Here is a 16,545-nt window from a genome sequence, read left to right as displayed (position 1 = left end):
AAAAGACTAAAAATATTGCGCCGGCAGGGGGAGGAGTTTAATTTAAGCATGAGTGGTGTCAGTGAGGGCGTTTTTTCTTATTCCGGTCAGTCAGGCGCGTGGTGCATACTTTTCATACTTTCCACATTAGTGTCATATTTTATTTTTCATTGTTTTCTTTCATAAATGCATATCTTACGAAATCTCTGTATGAAGACTTCAAGCTTTTTCTTTGGACAATTTTATTTTCTGAATATGATTGTCGGTTCTCTTTTTTTGTTGGACAATATCGAGTGAAATTGGAAGAATTCTCCGAAATTAAATAAAAATGAAACAAATGAAACAAAAACTTTGGCGGGCTCTGCCCAAATTTTTTATGAGAACGATATGGACGAGAAAAAGAAAAACACTATAAGAGATGCAAAAAAGAAAAATGGTGGGCCAAGACCGACATTGTTGTTGCCCGCAGACCGAGTAGCGACGGCAGTCGTTTCGAAACACGCCCCTTGTTCTTGGTTCTGTGGTTGGATTTGTTTTTGTTTTTGCTGCTGCTGTTGCTGCTTGTTGCACAATGGGTTACTTGGGTTGGAATGATTCTGCTTATTATATTGTCCTGCCGATAGCAACATCGATTTTTCTTCTAGCACGAGTGTCGAATCCTGGTGCGACTGCGATGCTGTTTTTGCACAATCAGGCGATAATGAGGGTGATAGCTCTGTCGGTCCTTCGCATATGGTCATCTCGCTCTCGCATTGAGCAATAGCTGCAGTGCTGGTGGCAGAGCTAATGGCCGTGCTGTCTGACAAATTGTGGGCTCTCGGCTGTTTTCTCCGCCGAGCACCCTGCGTCACCCAAGGTCCCGCAGCTGCTGCCGGCCTCGATGCATAGCTAATTGGCGGTGACTTTGGCCGAAGAGTCTCCGCAGATATCTGGTCCTTAACCTTCTGCCATGCCTCTGATAGGCAGCGGTGGGCCCGGTCGCGGCGCAAAAAGTTAGTAAAAATGTACTGTCTGTGTGTTGTGCCCACAGTAATGACGTTGGGCCAGAACCCCATAGTGAGCTCCTTGCTGACCCGAGTAATGTCACGAAATTGAATGCGGATGGCCGTCCGGCGCCAGGGCTTTTTCGAGCCTCCCGCTGAGCTGTCAAACTCTGTCGTTGATAACGGAGTGTTAGGAATCTGCGCTGACAGCACTGCTGCCACTTTGGTCAGCCGCGGGAGAGACCCAAATACTGGATGCCCAGGTCCCTGAGAGCTGGCCAGTGACATCAGCGAGTTATTATTCAGCGCCGTCCTCCACGCAAAAACGCCAATGCTGCTGCCCTGCGGTCCAGCAGTATTGTTGCCGTTGCTGGTGCTGCGCTTGGTTCCACTGCTAAGCGAGATGCCAGTGCCCGAAAAGCACATACACGAGGAGCCAATAAAAATCCGGCCATACCACCGAATACCCGCATGATCCAGGGAGCACACAAAATCTCTTGGCGGCTTTGGGTTTTCCAACAAAACCTCAGGAAACATCTGTAGCACTTTCTCAAACCCCTTACCGCCAACGCCACCACCAACTGAACCATTTACAGATGCCGTGCTTCCCTCACTCATTGCTGGGCTTACGGGTCTCTGGCTCACGAGTCTCTGCTGCTTGCTCACCAGGTCTGCGCGCACTTCCAACGCTGTTGTGGCATGTAAATTACCAGCTTTACCGTCTGTTACGTTGCCAGAAGGCACCGCAGCTACTGCCATTTTTCCAAGGTTCTGGCCAATTAAGCCAGCTGAATGGCCAGCTGAATTGGGACTGGGCATGTCGTGACTGGGAAATGTCAATATGCTCGAGGCTGCACCCATATTGATAATTTGGTTTTGAAACTCCGCCGCCATGTCCGTGGCTTCCGGAACCCTGCGCAGAGACAGTGTGCGCGTTGGAACTCCTGGACTCAATGACCTCTGTGTGGTTGCTTGCCGACCATCTGTCTGCATGCGCTTGCTGCCTGCAGGAGCAATGATGGAATTACTGTCATGCTGCTGCTCCAATTGTGTCATGAATTCGCTGATACCGCGTTGATTTTTGCTGTGGTTCTGTTGATGCTGTGGTAACAAATGCAATTGCTGCTGATACTGATGCTGTCGAGGTTGAGGTTGAGGTTGTGTGGATGGTAATGGAGCTGTGTATGAGCGAGGTTTCCGGAACCACGCTATGTTTTGTAATGCTGTTTTGCACTTGGTGCTTCGAGGTAGACTCGTAGTGCGCTGTAACGGTGAGGGCGGGCGTTCGCTAATATTCATACCCTTTCTGCCTCTTTTTTTGCACAACAAAAATAAAAGATTAAATATATCAAGCAAAGTGGCAAAAAAAGAAAAGAAGCAAAATACAGCTTTATAAAGAATGAGTGCCTGTTTAATAATTTTAATATACTGAGGTGTCGTGAGTAAAAAAATAGCGGTCAGGCTGTAAAACGTGTTGTGTGGCTGTCCTCCGCCTCGATTTTTTATATTCACGAGTTATCTGCTGAAAGAAAAACAAGAAAAAGTAGTAAAGGAGCAGATAAAGATGAGGAAATGCAGCGGGCTCTACGTTTTATGTTTAAAAAAGAATATAGTTTATAATTGAGGCCGATAGTTTTGTGGATGGTGCAATAGTAAGAGTATATAGGTATACGAGTGAGGGAGATAGAGTGAAAGTGAAAAAACCAATGCTTGGCAGAAAAGTGAAAAAAGTGAAAAACAGGAGGGCCGCGCCTAAATATTATCGGATGGGAGTGTTGACTTTGCGCTGCTGTCTCTCTGACGAAGAAAGGGCTCAAACAGACAATGTAAGTTTGAGAAGGTGGCAAAGAGGAAACAAGGAAACAAAAGGAGGCCCAAATTACAAGCCCTTTATTCTACAATTGATCAATGATATTAAAAGTATGTCTTTTGAAGGAACAGCCTGGAAATTATCACAAGTACATATGTACAATTAAAATGCAATTTTGCGCAGATGATAATGAGTATAGATAATTAAAGAAGAAAAAGGGAAAAGTAAACATATTAAGCAGTATTATTATCAACACCAGCGTGTGTATGTGTGTGACCTTGGTTTTTGAGCAATAAAGCTGGATATTAAAGAAACCCAATTGGGGAAAGAGGGCGAGAAGGTTAAAAAGAAGAGGCTTATTTATTTAAACTCGCGCGCGCATTCGGATTTATTTTACGGAATAAATGGGAACAATGTTTTTCTGCATTTTCTCACTGATTTCCTTCCAAACATGCTGCCACTGCTCTTGGTTGTTGCGCCCTTTTCCCTTCTTTCCCTCCACAAAATAAAGAAACACATACCATGTGCTACAATCCAACGAAATAGGGATGAGTGAGAGGCAAATACATTTGTCGAGCAGGAACTAAATGGAAATATTACTAAAATGTGTTACTGTCAACCTGCGACGATGTGAGCAAATAAAACATTTTGCAAAACGAAATTAATCAAGCCTATACAATAATTGTAAAATAATTTTGGAGTTTTGGACAAAGCCCTCCCATCCACTTTGTTGTCACTGGTTTTACCCAATGAGGATCGAGCCATCAGGCAGTAGTAGGCCGCCATGTGAAAAAAGAATAAAAATTAGTCCTGTTGCGCTTGGATGCTGCATCAGACTTTGGATCATTTTCTCTTGACTGCAGCCTTGGGCTTGGGCGCGGCATTTGTATCAATTTGCAGTCAAGCAGGGCGTATGGAAGCTGGATGGAGCTCTAAAAATTTGCGACAATATAGGATTATCGTAATGAAATTGCACACCGACGCAATATCGAGGTTCCAACACATGAACTTGATGGTGGACTCGACAGCGACCTTGGTCTTGTCCTTGAGCACCGGCTCCGATTCTGTGGAATGTAGGATCTTGTTTTATAGTGTCTATGGGGAGCATAAATAAATCGTGTAGTTGTGAATATTTTTTTGAGCGAGCTCCGAAAAACAATTCAGCATTAAAAATGTGAACCAACTATTTCCAACAATAGTCGAGTGCTTTGCATTTTGAAAATTTGAAAATTAAATTTTCGCTCGAATAGTTGAACTAGTATTGCTAACTATTTTCAATGCAGTTCTTTTGCAGTTACATTTTTTGAATTAAATTGGCAGTCAACTAAAATATACGAGCATTTGGTCAAACAAATATCAAGCAAGTTTTGCGCTCTAAAACTCTCGGTTGCGGGCAAAAAAAGCAATAGCTTCAGTTTTTGGAGTTGCTCGAATTTACGGCAGGCTCAGAGGCATTGGCTTTGGTCCTAGAAAAATGGTTGTGCAAGTATGCCCCATTATCTTTAGCTCGACAGTACAATTCCACATCCATTGTTTTGGCTTTGGCAATTGTACATATTGTTTAACAATGTGTAAATCAAAAGGCATGATACATTTTTCCGCGTGCGCGCGTTTCACCGCTTATTTCCCTTACATTTTGAGCATTGGATGCAGGCACATGTGCTCACAGCCGTTCATGTTTTCTTTTATTAATTTTTTGAATTTCAGTTTGTAAATATTTTAAATTCAGCGACATATTTTTTATTTACTCTCCTTTTCTCGTGTTAAACAGTATTCTTTATCCGAGCAATATGGATAGCATCGATGCGAGCAGCGGCAGTAGTAGAAGCAGCATCGGAGGTCATAATGATGACACAGATGAAGAAACTCAGCAGCAGCAGCAATCGCTACTATACGACATTCGTGGCTACCACCCTCAACCAACGCCACCGCCATTACTATCGCCAGGACTTAAAAGCAAGATTGGTTATGGAGCTACAGAACACAGCCCAAACGGGGGAAGTGCAGTGCTGGTGCGCGCCGATGGTTCCGGCGTCTGCGCTGATGGCAGCGAACACGCGTGGAAGCAGGTGTATCCGACGTCGCTGTGGCTAATTGCGTGTGTGTGCTGCATATGCTGCGGGCCAGTGTATTGCTATAGACACTCACAACGTCGCTGCAAAAAATGCGGCATTGTCATTCGACATCCAATCGATGCCTGACATTTGATGGGGAATAAATAAGGAGGATAAGATGTCATTTTTAAGGCTGTACTCGTAAATCCATTATTTTTTAATTTGAGTTCGAGTTTAGGTATTTACCTAACAGTTTAATTTCTCTCGATATTGTAGTAGAAAAATGGGAAGCGAGCGCATATTTACGCGGAATAAATAAATAAATAAAATCAAACCCTTTTGCCCCAAGCCTAGCACTCATTTTCAAGCCAGCGATATTGAGGCACTATTCTCATTTGAGCTTTCCAACAAAAAATATTTCCTCTTTTCCGTTCGCATCGTCCGCTTTTGCAAATTAATTTATATTACAAAATTTATTTTTTATACGCTGTTCATGATCGATCCAAGCATTTTCATCTCCAGCTTTTTCGGCTACACCTCAATCTTGTGCTGGGTTGTAGTCCTGCTTCCTCAAATCCACCTCAATTACAAGCGCAAGTCGTGCGATGGAATATCCCTGACGTTCTATCTTATGTGGTCGCTCGGCGATTTGCTTAATTTGGTGGGCGCGGTGATGGGGAATTTGATTATCACAGCCGTGCTGCTGCCGCTGTACTACATCTTGACGGACGGCATAATCATTTGGCAGTTTTATAGTTACCGTAATAACCATCCACGCCCGGACGGCGAGCTTGATGGCGAGGCTGACGAGGAGAGCTGGCTGATTTTGCACCCATCGCCAGATCAAAGCAATTGCGACAACAATGAGCACGCAATTTTTTTGACGATCTGCTGCCCGCACTCAGCGCTGATTGGAGCAGGCCTGTTACTTGCCAGTGGCTTTACGCTCTACTATTGTTCCGCTTACTTGGTAAGGCCAAAAGCACTCTTTTTTATAAGCGTGCGCGATAGTCAAGTTTTGCAATTTAATGGAAAGAAAGCAACAAAAAGCGGATTACAAATGCCAGGCAACCAAAGAAACCAATTTCTCACTAACATCCCATTTTTGTTTTGTTTTTGTTAGGGTTGGTTTGCGCACGTCGATCTGCGCTGGGCAGTCGGCCAGCTCTGCGGATACATATCGGCAGTGGTCTATCTGGGCGCGTACATTCCTCAGCTCGTCAAGAACTACCGGACAAAGTCGACTGAGGGCCTGTCCATGCTAACCTTTGTCTTGGTAATATTGGGCAACGTCACATACTGCCTGTCGATTCTCACATTACAGCGGCCGACGCGCGAGTATCTGGAAAAGTACGCGGCGTGGCTGCTCGGTGCATCGTCGACCATTTGGCTGGAGTTGGGCATACTGTACCAGTTCTACATTTACCGCCACAGGGGTGCTGCTCAAGAGTGATAGTTGTACTACAATCTCACTGCCACTGCTTCATATTTATTATTCATTTTCTAGCTTTTTTCGTTCGTTCGAGAGCAAAAAAAGACGCTATTCCTCGTTTTGAATAAAGCTCTCAGACACCTGCTTCAAATACTTAATGGTATGTGGAGTCGAAAGCTTGCCCACTATATACACCAGGTACTTGTACAGCTCGCGCAGATCGCTCGGCCTGACGCCCAAAAACAGTCGGCTGTTCTCAGCGTTGGTGGACAGCATTCTAAAGGCCATGTTGCCGTCCCTGTCCAGCCCACCACTATTGTCATGGCTGCTGTTTCGGCACTGGCGCATGTACTCGCTGTGGCACTTGCTCGCAGCAGTGATAGAGTCCTGGGCGCGGCGATCTTCGACCAGGTACTTGCACAGGTCCTTGACCCAGTCTATGGTCATGGACCACACGGTGTACGTCGAATGCTGGCTGATTCCGTCCTTAGTAACGATTCTCAACTGATCAAATTCAAGTCCGGTCATGTTCCTCAGCAGCGTGTTCATGGATGACGCCATATTGTTTTGCATCTGGCCACACGACATCATGACCAGACTGTAGAACAGCAGAGGCCCAATGACAATATTCCCGCCGAAAACCCGCTCTTTCATCCGGCGCACTTTTTTGTTAGAATCGCTGTCACAACGCACCACATAGCTCGGCACAAATCCTGAGTATTTGGCGGCGGGTGCCAGGGCCGCCCTAAAATACTTGAAGCCAACCAGTTTAGTAATCGCATTATTGATGACCTTTTGAGACACTTCTGGGCGCATCGGCATGCACCCAAAGAACATTTGGTATACCGGCGGGATCGCAGGCATTGCGAGATAGTAGAATGGACCCATCATCTGCGAAACTCTCTCACTGGTAATAATATTACCGTCTGCGTCCTCCAGTTTTCCGATTACATCTTCCTGGGTGTTCCATGCGTGGCCGCCATTGTACCCCGAGCCAGAGCCAGCAAAGCGTCCGTTGTTGCTGCTGCTGCTGTTGCTGCTGCTACCATTTTTCCATGATACGCGGCCATACATATTACTGGTGTTGTCTTCAGCAGCAGTGTGCCCCAGCCGCGAAGTGATGTTGGTAGCGCTGCTACCCGATGGGCTGCCACGCCTGCTTAACCCTGACGCGCCAACAATACCAAACTCGACATCGTCAGGGTCGCTATATCTTTTAATGAGCTCGTCATCGTCGTCATCGTCCGATGCGCTGTTGCTATTGCCAAAGAACGCAACGCCACTAATGCGTGGGCTTCTATGCTGCCGCTTGGTGTTGCGCCCGCTTGACGAGTCGTCTTCGCGCGCATGTTTGGTCGCGCCTTTGATTGTCACTTCGAGTTGGCCCAGCCTGTTGTCCACATCACAGCGCCGTGATGTGGACCGCAAACGTGACATCGAGCGCGAGCGCGACCTGTTGCAACGCTGAGCCTGGGAACGCGAGTAAGAGCGTGACCGCGAGTGTGAGCGCGAATAAGATGGAGAGTGATCGTGATGGCGGGAGTGTGCCGAACAGCGGGACAGGTTTAGACGCGAAGATGAGTACTTGGATCTGGACCTTGACCTCGAATCCACCCGGCTGCATGTAGCTTTCACCTTGGATGAGGAGGCATGCGCCGGCTCGAGAGGCTTGTCAGCGATCAAGCTCGATTCTGTTGTCGAAGCCGTCGATTTCGACGATGCCACTGGTGATGGAATTCCACTTTTAATCGATATTCCTCCAGACTCGGAGCTCACCGTCGACCTTGCGGATGACACACTGGCACTAGCAACCTTTGCCTTGCTGGCCATTGCACCTATAGGGGGCATCGGGGGGACAGCTGGCGGCCGGTTTGCTTTGGTCTTTGCCGGAGCAGTGGCTGACGTGGTGGCAGGAGCCTTGACCGGTGCTTTGTATGACGAAACCACTTGAGGAATCTGCGTCTTTGGCGCCGACACGACCTGCGGGATCTGGGCGTTCAATGACGACGAGCTTGTATTCAGTGTGAACATCTTTGGCGCTAGCGTTGGCAGCGGCGATTGTGACTTGGCAGAAGGGCAAGTGAGCAAGATCGGTACTTGTGCCTGTGGAGGCGCGGCAACCACGGTTTGCTTGATGAGCGACACCGGCATCATATTCGACATCGGCGGGGGTGTTGGCTTGGAAACGGTGGTGGACTGGACCTCGGGCTTCTTTTCGACGGGCTTCTTTCCCTGCAATGGCGACAGTAGCAGGGCAGTGACTGGAGTCGGAACCGGAGCTGGTTCAATATTTACCCGAATCGGGGCAGTAACTGGAGCTGTAGCGGGGGCCGGAATTGGAAATGGAGATGGAGTTGATTCAGTCTTCACCCGAATCAGGGCCGCCGGGACTGTCTGCGCCGCCTGAATATCTACAGGTTTTGAATGCGGCACCTGCACACTTTCCGAATTGTTAGTCGGTGCAGTCTTAGTTGTAGCGCCGATGGCGGCGGCAGTGCCTTTCTTGTTGCTGCTGACCGCTGGGGTGTCGCTCACGTCTACGCCCATTGCAACCGATCCTAGCTCTGGACTAACAGAACCATGCGTGTCGACATTGACTTTCTGAGCACACATACCTAGTTCCTGCTTCTTCTGCTTGATACTTCTCTGCTGCTCCAAGAGTTGTTGTCTCTTCTGCTCCAAAAGTTGTTGCCTCTTCTGCTCGAGCTCATCTGCAACCTTCTGTCTCCGTTGTTGCTCCTGAAGGTGAAGCTGGCGCTGCTGCTCACGTTGCCGCTCGCGCTGTTGAAGCTGCTGCTGCATCACTAGCAGGCTTTGCTGGGCTTGCATTGCGGATGCGCCGGGTGGTTGAAATGGAATAGGCTGTTGCCGATGTTGTTGAATCGATTGCTGTTGCTGCTGAAATTGAAACTGTTGCTGCTGCTGCTGTTGCTTTTGCTTCAGAATGAACAGCACCAACTTGGACTGCTCGGTCGGAGATAGATTTTGCAAATACTGGTTATCACTGTAAACCTGTGCGATCTCCTGGTTACGCTGAATGCTCATCTGCTGGGCGAGCAAAAAACTCTGTTGATTAGCGGCGGCAGCAGTGGACGCAGGGGGGCTAATCATAGGCAATGATGTCGCAGTGGATGGCGCAAATGCACCGTATGACATGGCAGTCGAAGGATGCGTGTGGTTTTGCAAGACCATCGAGCCAGGTACTTGCAAAGAGCCACCGGCCGCGCTGAAATTCAAAATGTTGGCAACCGGGGTAGCTGATGCCTGTCTATCTGCAATCTGGGCACTCGCCGTCGATGCTGGCGACGAAGCAGCAGCATTGCCGGCAGTGTTTGGGGCGGGTGTCTGTGGGCGCGAAGATGTTACTGCCTCTGCTGCTGCTCTGAGCTGCTGTTGCATGATAAGTTTTGTCTGAGATACAATATACGTCTCCAGGGCCTTAAACTTGCTGGCCATTGCGCCAAATTCTTTGCTGGTCTCTTCCTGCCGATAATGCAGCTTTGAGAGCAGCTGGCCTTGACCGTGGATCGAGTCGGCAAGTTGCTTGACGGCGCCAAGCACCGACTGTACCACCTGGTTGTTTTCGTTCACTCCGTTGGCCAGCGTCTGCAGAGATTGCTCGAGCATCTCCATCCTATCAGCGCTCAGCTCGTCGGTTTGGGCGTACATCTGGTCGATCGTGTCGATAATCTGGCTGTACATGCCGTTGCCTTCTGGGTTCTCCATTATATGTCAAACGAATGAGGAATACCAAAGCAAAGTGAAATGTTGAATTCTTGTGTTTGGATTTGAAAATTGAAAAGTGACGATAAAAAATGATACACTACTAGGTTGAAAAGGCAACAAGAAAGATATAGAAAAATTTACATGGCCTCCCCACCCAAACAGAGCTTTGATCGCCAATTTTTTCTTTGCTTTTTTCCACATTTGAAGTCGGATGTGGGGAATATATGCGTATGTTTTCGGGCCAAACAATTCAAGAGCTGGGCATGACACCCGGCTTATACATACAGTTAATTCATCAAAGTAGCTCTTGTCCGGATTTATGACCCTTAAATTTGGCGCTTGATGTGCAAGCCGCCCATTTAATTTATTGCCTAAGCACATTTCAGGCTCATCAATCCGGTCCACTGTTCAGTCATTTGTACTAGCGCCATCACTATTGAACTGCATTGGGGAGTAATTTCTCTTCAACCGAATTGTTCAAAAAAGCCACTTGCAATGTCTATTTGAATACGAAAAAAAATATATTGTCAGGGTTGACCAACATTGCATACGGAACAAGGTACAACTCGTGTGCATGGCATGTAGGAGCGGTATGCAAGCACAATGACTGCTGGATTGTCCCGCGTCGTAGCCGGAATCAGGTTTCAGCGGAAGGAACTTGTTACAAGCCAATATTCAGCAGCTACTGTCGATTAAGTATGTTAGAGGGCTGTTGTAATAACCCAGAGTATAACAAAACAATAAGAATTGCGGGGGTGCTAATGGTCCTAGATAGTAACATGCTGAAAAATGGGACTGCAAATACATAAAAAAATCAAATCATAGCAATGGTTTCTACTGGAAATCAAACAATATGACATCCAGATATATTTAAAATATAGATATCACAGCTTCACAATTATTTCTGGTGATTTATAGCATCGGCATTTCCGTCGTTTTTTGCAATTACATCAGTAGTCGTATGTGGAATGGCAAATGTGCTTTGTACCCCGCTCTTTCCGACAGAGAACAAGTACTTGTGCAGGTCGTCGACAGTCTTGTGCTTGACGCAGTAGTTCTCAATAATCGATGTGATCATCCCCATGCGCCTGTTAACAACCGAAAAGTCATCACAATTCAAGGACGCAATGTTCGCCGATGCATCTGTGACTGTAGTCGACAACAGAGCAGCAAGTTGCTTTGTCTCGACAATCGTGCTAGACATTAACGGGCCGGTCATGCGGATAAATTCGTCGTTCATCTGCTTCGAGCCACCACTCGCAGACATCGACACCTTGACCAAATGCCCACATGTGTGGTCAACTGGAGCCACCGCAATGAGGACCCGCATTTTCGGTACAGAAGTGTCAGCCATACTCTCGACTGGCATGGATTCAGGAAAATTGCCATCACGGCCCGTCTCGACATTAGGCCCTGTATTGATACTTTTCGGCGAATGCATTAAAGGCGATGTGGGCGTCGACACGACCCCTCTCATCGAAAATTTATCCATGTGCATTTTGGCGATCGAACTGTTCGTTGAAAACGCAGAAACAGGAGTTTCTGGTGTATTTTTGTTCCTGAAAACAGGATCCGCACAGGGTGGCGATTGAGCATAGTGAGAATTGAGCTTGCTGTCGTGCTGCTGGTCGTTAACATGAATGCTCATGCTACTTTGCTCGCTGCAGGGGTTACTGCAGGGCTCGCTGTTTTCTCGCGAAGGCAGTGGGCTTTTTTGGCTTGAGGCCTGCCGGCGAGTGATATGGATGGCCTTTTGAAAGAACTCCCGCGCCTTGGACTTGGACTTGTTCTGTATAGGCTCGGCTAAAAAGTCGCGTTTTTTCTCCACCTTTTCCGGCTTTAACGACTGAATCGAAGAAAAGTCCTTCCCAGACGTCTCGGAAACTGGTTCTACATGCGTGGGTGCCGATTGAATGGTCTCATTCGACACGGGCAGGCTGGGCTTGAATCGTGTGTTTTCCTTTTTGTCTGAATGGTGCGGGTGCCTGTCGTGAGAAGCGCGATTCCTTTCTGAGTGGGACTTGACAGAATTCGATGTATTTGCGCGCTGCTTGGAACCAAAGTTGTCTCTGTCGTCGACAAACTGCCAGGCCAAGTCCATGTCAATGTTGCCCATGTGGCTGTCAAACCACATCACATAGATGCCGCGCTCATGCATCATATCATAGAACCAGTCGTTATCGTGCGCACCCATTTTGCAGCCGCTGATCAGCGAGCTCACGTTAGGCGCCAGATCAAAAATGACCTCGAAGCTCCTGATGCTAAACGAACAACGCATGATCGTCGGGTCTCTTGGATGGGTCTTCAGCCGCTCGACCGGCGGCAAGGGCACCCGGTTCAATGTCATCAAAAAATTGTTAAACTCGGGGCTGACGCCCTTGAGCGGACCCTTGGCCAGTGTGCATTCCGTCGCCAGGGAGTTGGCCGATCTCATGTAAATGACGCCGGCATAAGCAGTGAACGGATTGTCCAAATTATCAAGATGGTCCAAATCTTGCAGCATTGGCTCGGAAATTTCCAGCAATGACGAGTCTACCGAGTGCCGCAAATGGAGATTGCGCCGGTAGTGGTTGTTGCCGCGGTGCAGTTGCTCGCAAGGTTGTACTGGTGTAAACTCGATATCGGGCTCTATGCGCAAGTTGTGTAGCTTGTCAAAGTCACCAGCCGTCCGCTGCTCCATTTTCTCTTCGCCCTCGTCGCTAATCAGCGGTGTTGTTCGATGTATGCCTTGAAGTTTGTCTGCAGCGCCGAATGTTGAGCGCAATGGGTTGCTGCCCAACAGTCCATCTGCTATGCGAACCCATGGCTGGACATCTGTATTCGAAGCGTAAGCAGTTTCAAGGGTTGGCATGTACGGCAGCTCACCAGTGGTGGGCACATCGGGATATATCTCTGGGCCTGGATCCAACTCTGCCATTGCCTTGGGCTTGGACGTAAATACTATCCATTGCTTGGAGCCGCTCGAATACCTGCTCGTGTGCAGACTCGCGCTATCCGACCACTTGCCGTTACTGAACTGCTTGAAATTGACAATGGAGTAGATCATGCTGTGGTAGGCCGAGAAGAAGGTGACACTTACCGGGGTAAAATCCCTCATCAAGCGGTTAAGCTTGGTGTCAAATGCGCTGAAGATGACGCTGTTATCAGGTACTTTTTTTTGTTGGAGCACCGAGTGCACAAGCAGCGTGTCGTGCGGCGCGTAAGAGCCGTTATATTGGTCTCTGTTGATGATCCGGAGGAGGATGGTTGAAAACACAGAGATGGTCGCCGTTAGAACCTTGTGCAGCGAGTCTGTCAACACACGCACTGTGTGATTTTTGCTAGTATTGGATATGCGCTGGGATGGCGGCGGATCAGACTTGGAAAATGAATCCAATGTGGTATATGAAACTATATTTTCACTGGTATCCTTCTGCGTGTAAGGCTGTCGTGAGATGTTCAAAAAACCGGCCCAGCTGCCTGGCTGATACATGTGCTCGTTGTATTCGACAGATGTGCCCAAGTTGACCCTGCGCTCGAGCGGGCCGTGTATGGAGTACATTGGCGAGTCTGCTGTGCTGAGGAACATATTGCAGCGCTTTAGCAACTCTGTCGTCTCATCCAATAACTCGGGTAACATCAGGGCTTGCTCTGCAGACACCGACATCCAGACACTCAGGCAGCGAATCGAAGTGATAAATATTTGGTGGTACCGGTCCCAATGTGTAAACCGTTTAAGATCATGGTCGCAGTTTGAAAGACCATGAAATAGAGCGACGAGAATACTCCGGTGCTGCTCTTCGGAAAGGACATTCTTCCAGGTAATCGTTGCCACTTGGGTCAGCCCGTAAATGTACACGGTGGCCAGCTTGTCATCGCGCGTGTTGCGCAGGAGCTCAACGTAGAGCTCGATGAACAGAACGGCATAGCCCGAGTTGTGCTCCGCATACTGGTACAGGTATACCAGAGTTACACATGTCAAACACTGCAAGTTGAAAAAGTCCTTCTCCCCAATGGCTGAGCTGAGCAGAACCTGGAAGATCAAGTGCAGGTAGCTCATGAACACGCTGTCCTCTAACGCCGACTCCTTAAACTGACTGGCATCGATCTATAAATTTTTTAAAAAGTTGCATTCGTTTGATATTAGCTGGCTGGCTGGTAGCTAGAGGAGCTCCAATGCTGGCGAAATAAACAATATTTATATGTCAAACTTGCCTTTTTCAGAATGTCTAGAATAGCCTGGTACTTGTAGTGGAGGTTGGGGTTGTTCTTGTCTTGAGCTACGTTTTTGGTAAACTGATTCTGGGCCATGTTGTCCGTGTCAGCGATCAGGTCTGAACAGCCGATCTCGTGGTAGTATCCAACAAACGAAATTAATGCAGAAAGCGCGTTGTAGCCGAGGTACCGCAGACTAATTTCGCTTTGAACCAGCGGAACATCGTTGACCTACGAAGGATACTTTCTTTATTATTAAAATTTTACCTTAAAAAGGTTAGTCTTTGTAAGTACAACAAATACATATAATAGCACAACCAGCCATTTTTTTGCAAATCAATTTAGCTTTCTTACCCAAGGAAGCACACGGCACACCATGCCAAATAGCGGAGCAATGAATGGCCGGACGTAACGCGAGCTCTTTAATAGCATCGGGACGTTCGGCAGTACTGCCTGGACGTGGCTAAGATTGTTTATCTCGTTGTCAAGTATGCTGATGATACTGTTCCGATACCATGTTCGCAAGGGGTCTTTTGGGTCCTCAGCTAGCACCAGTATCTGAGAGAACAAAGCTATGACTCGGCAGCGTGCCTCGATATAGTAAGGTGTTACCTTTCCAATATGCTTTGCAATTTCAAACAGCGGCTTTCCAAACAGGTGCAGCGCGTAGTTGGCCGTCGGCGAGTCCTGAACGTATTTTGCACCATCAATCTCGACAATACGTTTGATATAAAGCCCGAGTTTAACCATTGCGGTTATATTGTTGGAGTACAGGTAAAATGCGTGGCTGCTCGCAGAATCCAGGTCCATGCTGGTCTGCGCATACGTGCGCAACAGAAGAATTGCATCTTCGTCGTTGGTCTTTCCGGCCACGCTAAAATCCAAAAACCGCACATGGATGGTGTCTGTGCCAACTGTCTTGTCGTAGGGATAATACGCGTGCAGAACCCTATTTGAAACCTGCTTGGTTATTTGCAGCCAGCAGTCGAGTACCCTATCGCGGTGAAGCCAGTTCTCAAAGTCAAATAGCACCACGTCGTTGGATACGTTTGGCATGGCAATGACACGGCTCCAAACGTCAATGGCAAGCTTGACCGCGTCGTATTCCAGGCGCTCGCCGATAGTGCCCCATGTCTTGTCCCAGATATCGGCGTTGAAGTGCAGCTTGTACTTGTTAACCCAAACTTTGAGTCGCGGGTTTTTGCCTCCCTGAGAAAGCACAATATCGGCCACAAGCATCATGTACCTGGTTATATTGTAGGCAATGTCGCTTGAAACGTCCGGCTGTAGCAAGCGCATTATAGTCGAATAAACCTTTAGTACGCGGGAAAGAAGGCTGACATATCGCTCCCAGAGCTCCATTGTGCGAATGTGGCGCGCGTGTGATATTAGTAAATTTGCGGAGCCGACCGACCTGGTTTTGGGATTGGAGGTTGCTGTAGCCATCGGGCTGATGTTGGACAATGTGTTTGTTCGGCGCCTGCTAATGCGCTCTGTGGTATGTTTGTGTTTGCTACCCGGCGGCTCGTTGTCTGTGCTGCTTCTGGGGGGTATAAAGGACATTGGCATTGGTGACTTGGGAAAGCTTTGTTCAGGAATGTTGCTGAGGAATCCATCTGCCGCCTGGAGTCGGGATGCCAAAATGGTGTCTGCCACTGAGCCTCGTCTCTGTATGTTGCCGTTTGGCACCTCGAGCTTGCTTATGGATTTGCTAGGCCCCGGCTCCGGCTCTGGCTCCACCTTGGGAGTCAGCGGCAGCTGCTTTGCAGGGAGCAAACACGACTCTCGCGTCAACGTGGGCTGGTCACTGAACTGGTGGTTGAGCGTGCATAGGGGCAGCTCGTCCTCAAAAAATAACCGTGGATTGAACAGCGTGCTTTGCCGACAAACAAGCTCAAGCATGGAACTGTTGGTGATTTCAATAATATCATTTTCAGAGTATGTCTCCTCGCGGCTCATCCGGTGCAAGATGAACAGGAGGTCGCTGTACTGCTTGAATGCGTCCGAAATCATATCGACATCTTGAACTGGAAGCTGCATGCCAAACTTGATGTTGTTTATTGCCCAGCGCATCTGCTCCAAGTTCTTGAATAGATCCGATAGAACGTAGTCGCTGAGAGTGTTATTCATGTTGCGGAATGCACCTCGCTTGACGTTGAGCGGTATTGTGTTGAGGAATGAGTATTTTTTGTAAGTGTCTTTCAGGAATTCGTGGCTCTCTGGAGCCCAGCTGAAATAGTCGCAGTCGTTTGGATCGATCATGGCTGTGGGGTTGTATATGGAGATTTTTTTTGAACAAAATTAATAACAGGAAATAGGATGGGAATGTTCAAATTTATCATGATACAATATAAAATGAAAAAGCAT

At 47.8% G+C, this 16,545-nt stretch overlaps 4 protein-coding genes across 4 annotated transcripts; 1 reads left to right on the top strand and 3 right to left on the bottom strand.

Moving 5' to 3' along the window:
* Window positions 1-286: 286 nt before the first annotated feature.
* Window positions 287-2,366, bottom strand: BX661DRAFT_35894 (uncharacterized protein). The gene has a single exon (XM_051539106.1). The coding sequence runs from the start codon at window positions 2,259-2,261 to the stop codon at window positions 354-356; it is 1,908 nt and encodes a 635-aa protein (XP_051390793.1). The 5' UTR covers window positions 2,262-2,366; the 3' UTR covers window positions 287-353.
* A 2,977-nt stretch (window positions 2,367-5,343) lies between these two features.
* BX661DRAFT_136298 (PQ loop repeat-domain-containing protein) lies at window positions 5,344-6,255 on the top strand (the record flags this gene model as incomplete). The annotated part of the gene is made up of 2 exons (XM_051532670.1): window positions 5,344-5,836; window positions 5,984-6,255. Coding segments are annotated over 2 exons (765 nt in total), but the record flags the coding sequence as incomplete, so codon positions are not given.
* Window positions 6,158-10,095, bottom strand: BX661DRAFT_35865 (uncharacterized protein). Its single transcript, XM_051539105.1, has 2 exons — window positions 8,874-10,095; window positions 6,158-8,669 (listed from the first exon to the last, which is right to left on the bottom strand). The coding sequence occupies exons 1-2, from the start codon at window positions 9,982-9,984 to the stop codon at window positions 6,367-6,369; spliced, it is 3,414 nt and encodes a 1,137-aa protein (XP_051390791.1). The 5' UTR covers window positions 9,985-10,095; the 3' UTR covers window positions 6,158-6,366.
* A 774-nt stretch (window positions 10,096-10,869) lies between these two features.
* BX661DRAFT_225267 (uncharacterized protein) lies at window positions 10,870-16,440 on the bottom strand (the record flags this gene model as incomplete). Its single annotated transcript, XM_051538935.1, has 3 exons — window positions 10,870-14,060; window positions 14,210-14,409; window positions 14,533-16,440. 3 exons carry the CDS (start codon window positions 16,438-16,440, stop codon window positions 10,883-10,885), a joined length of 5,286 nt encoding a protein of 1,761 aa, XP_051390790.1. The 3' UTR covers window positions 10,870-10,882.
* Between the last annotated feature and the right edge of the window lie 105 nt (window positions 16,441-16,545).

The sequence above is a fragment of the Kickxella alabastrina genome (genome assembly GCF_025024165.1).
Source record: "Kickxella alabastrina strain RSA 675 chromosome Unknown BX661scaffold_15, whole genome shotgun sequence".
In the NCBI taxonomy this organism is placed as follows: Eukaryota; Fungi; Kickxellomycota; class Kickxellomycetes; order Kickxellales; family Kickxellaceae; genus Kickxella; species Kickxella alabastrina.
Note: the sequence above shows the minus strand (reverse complement) of the source record. Positions and strands in the feature narration are given on the sequence as shown.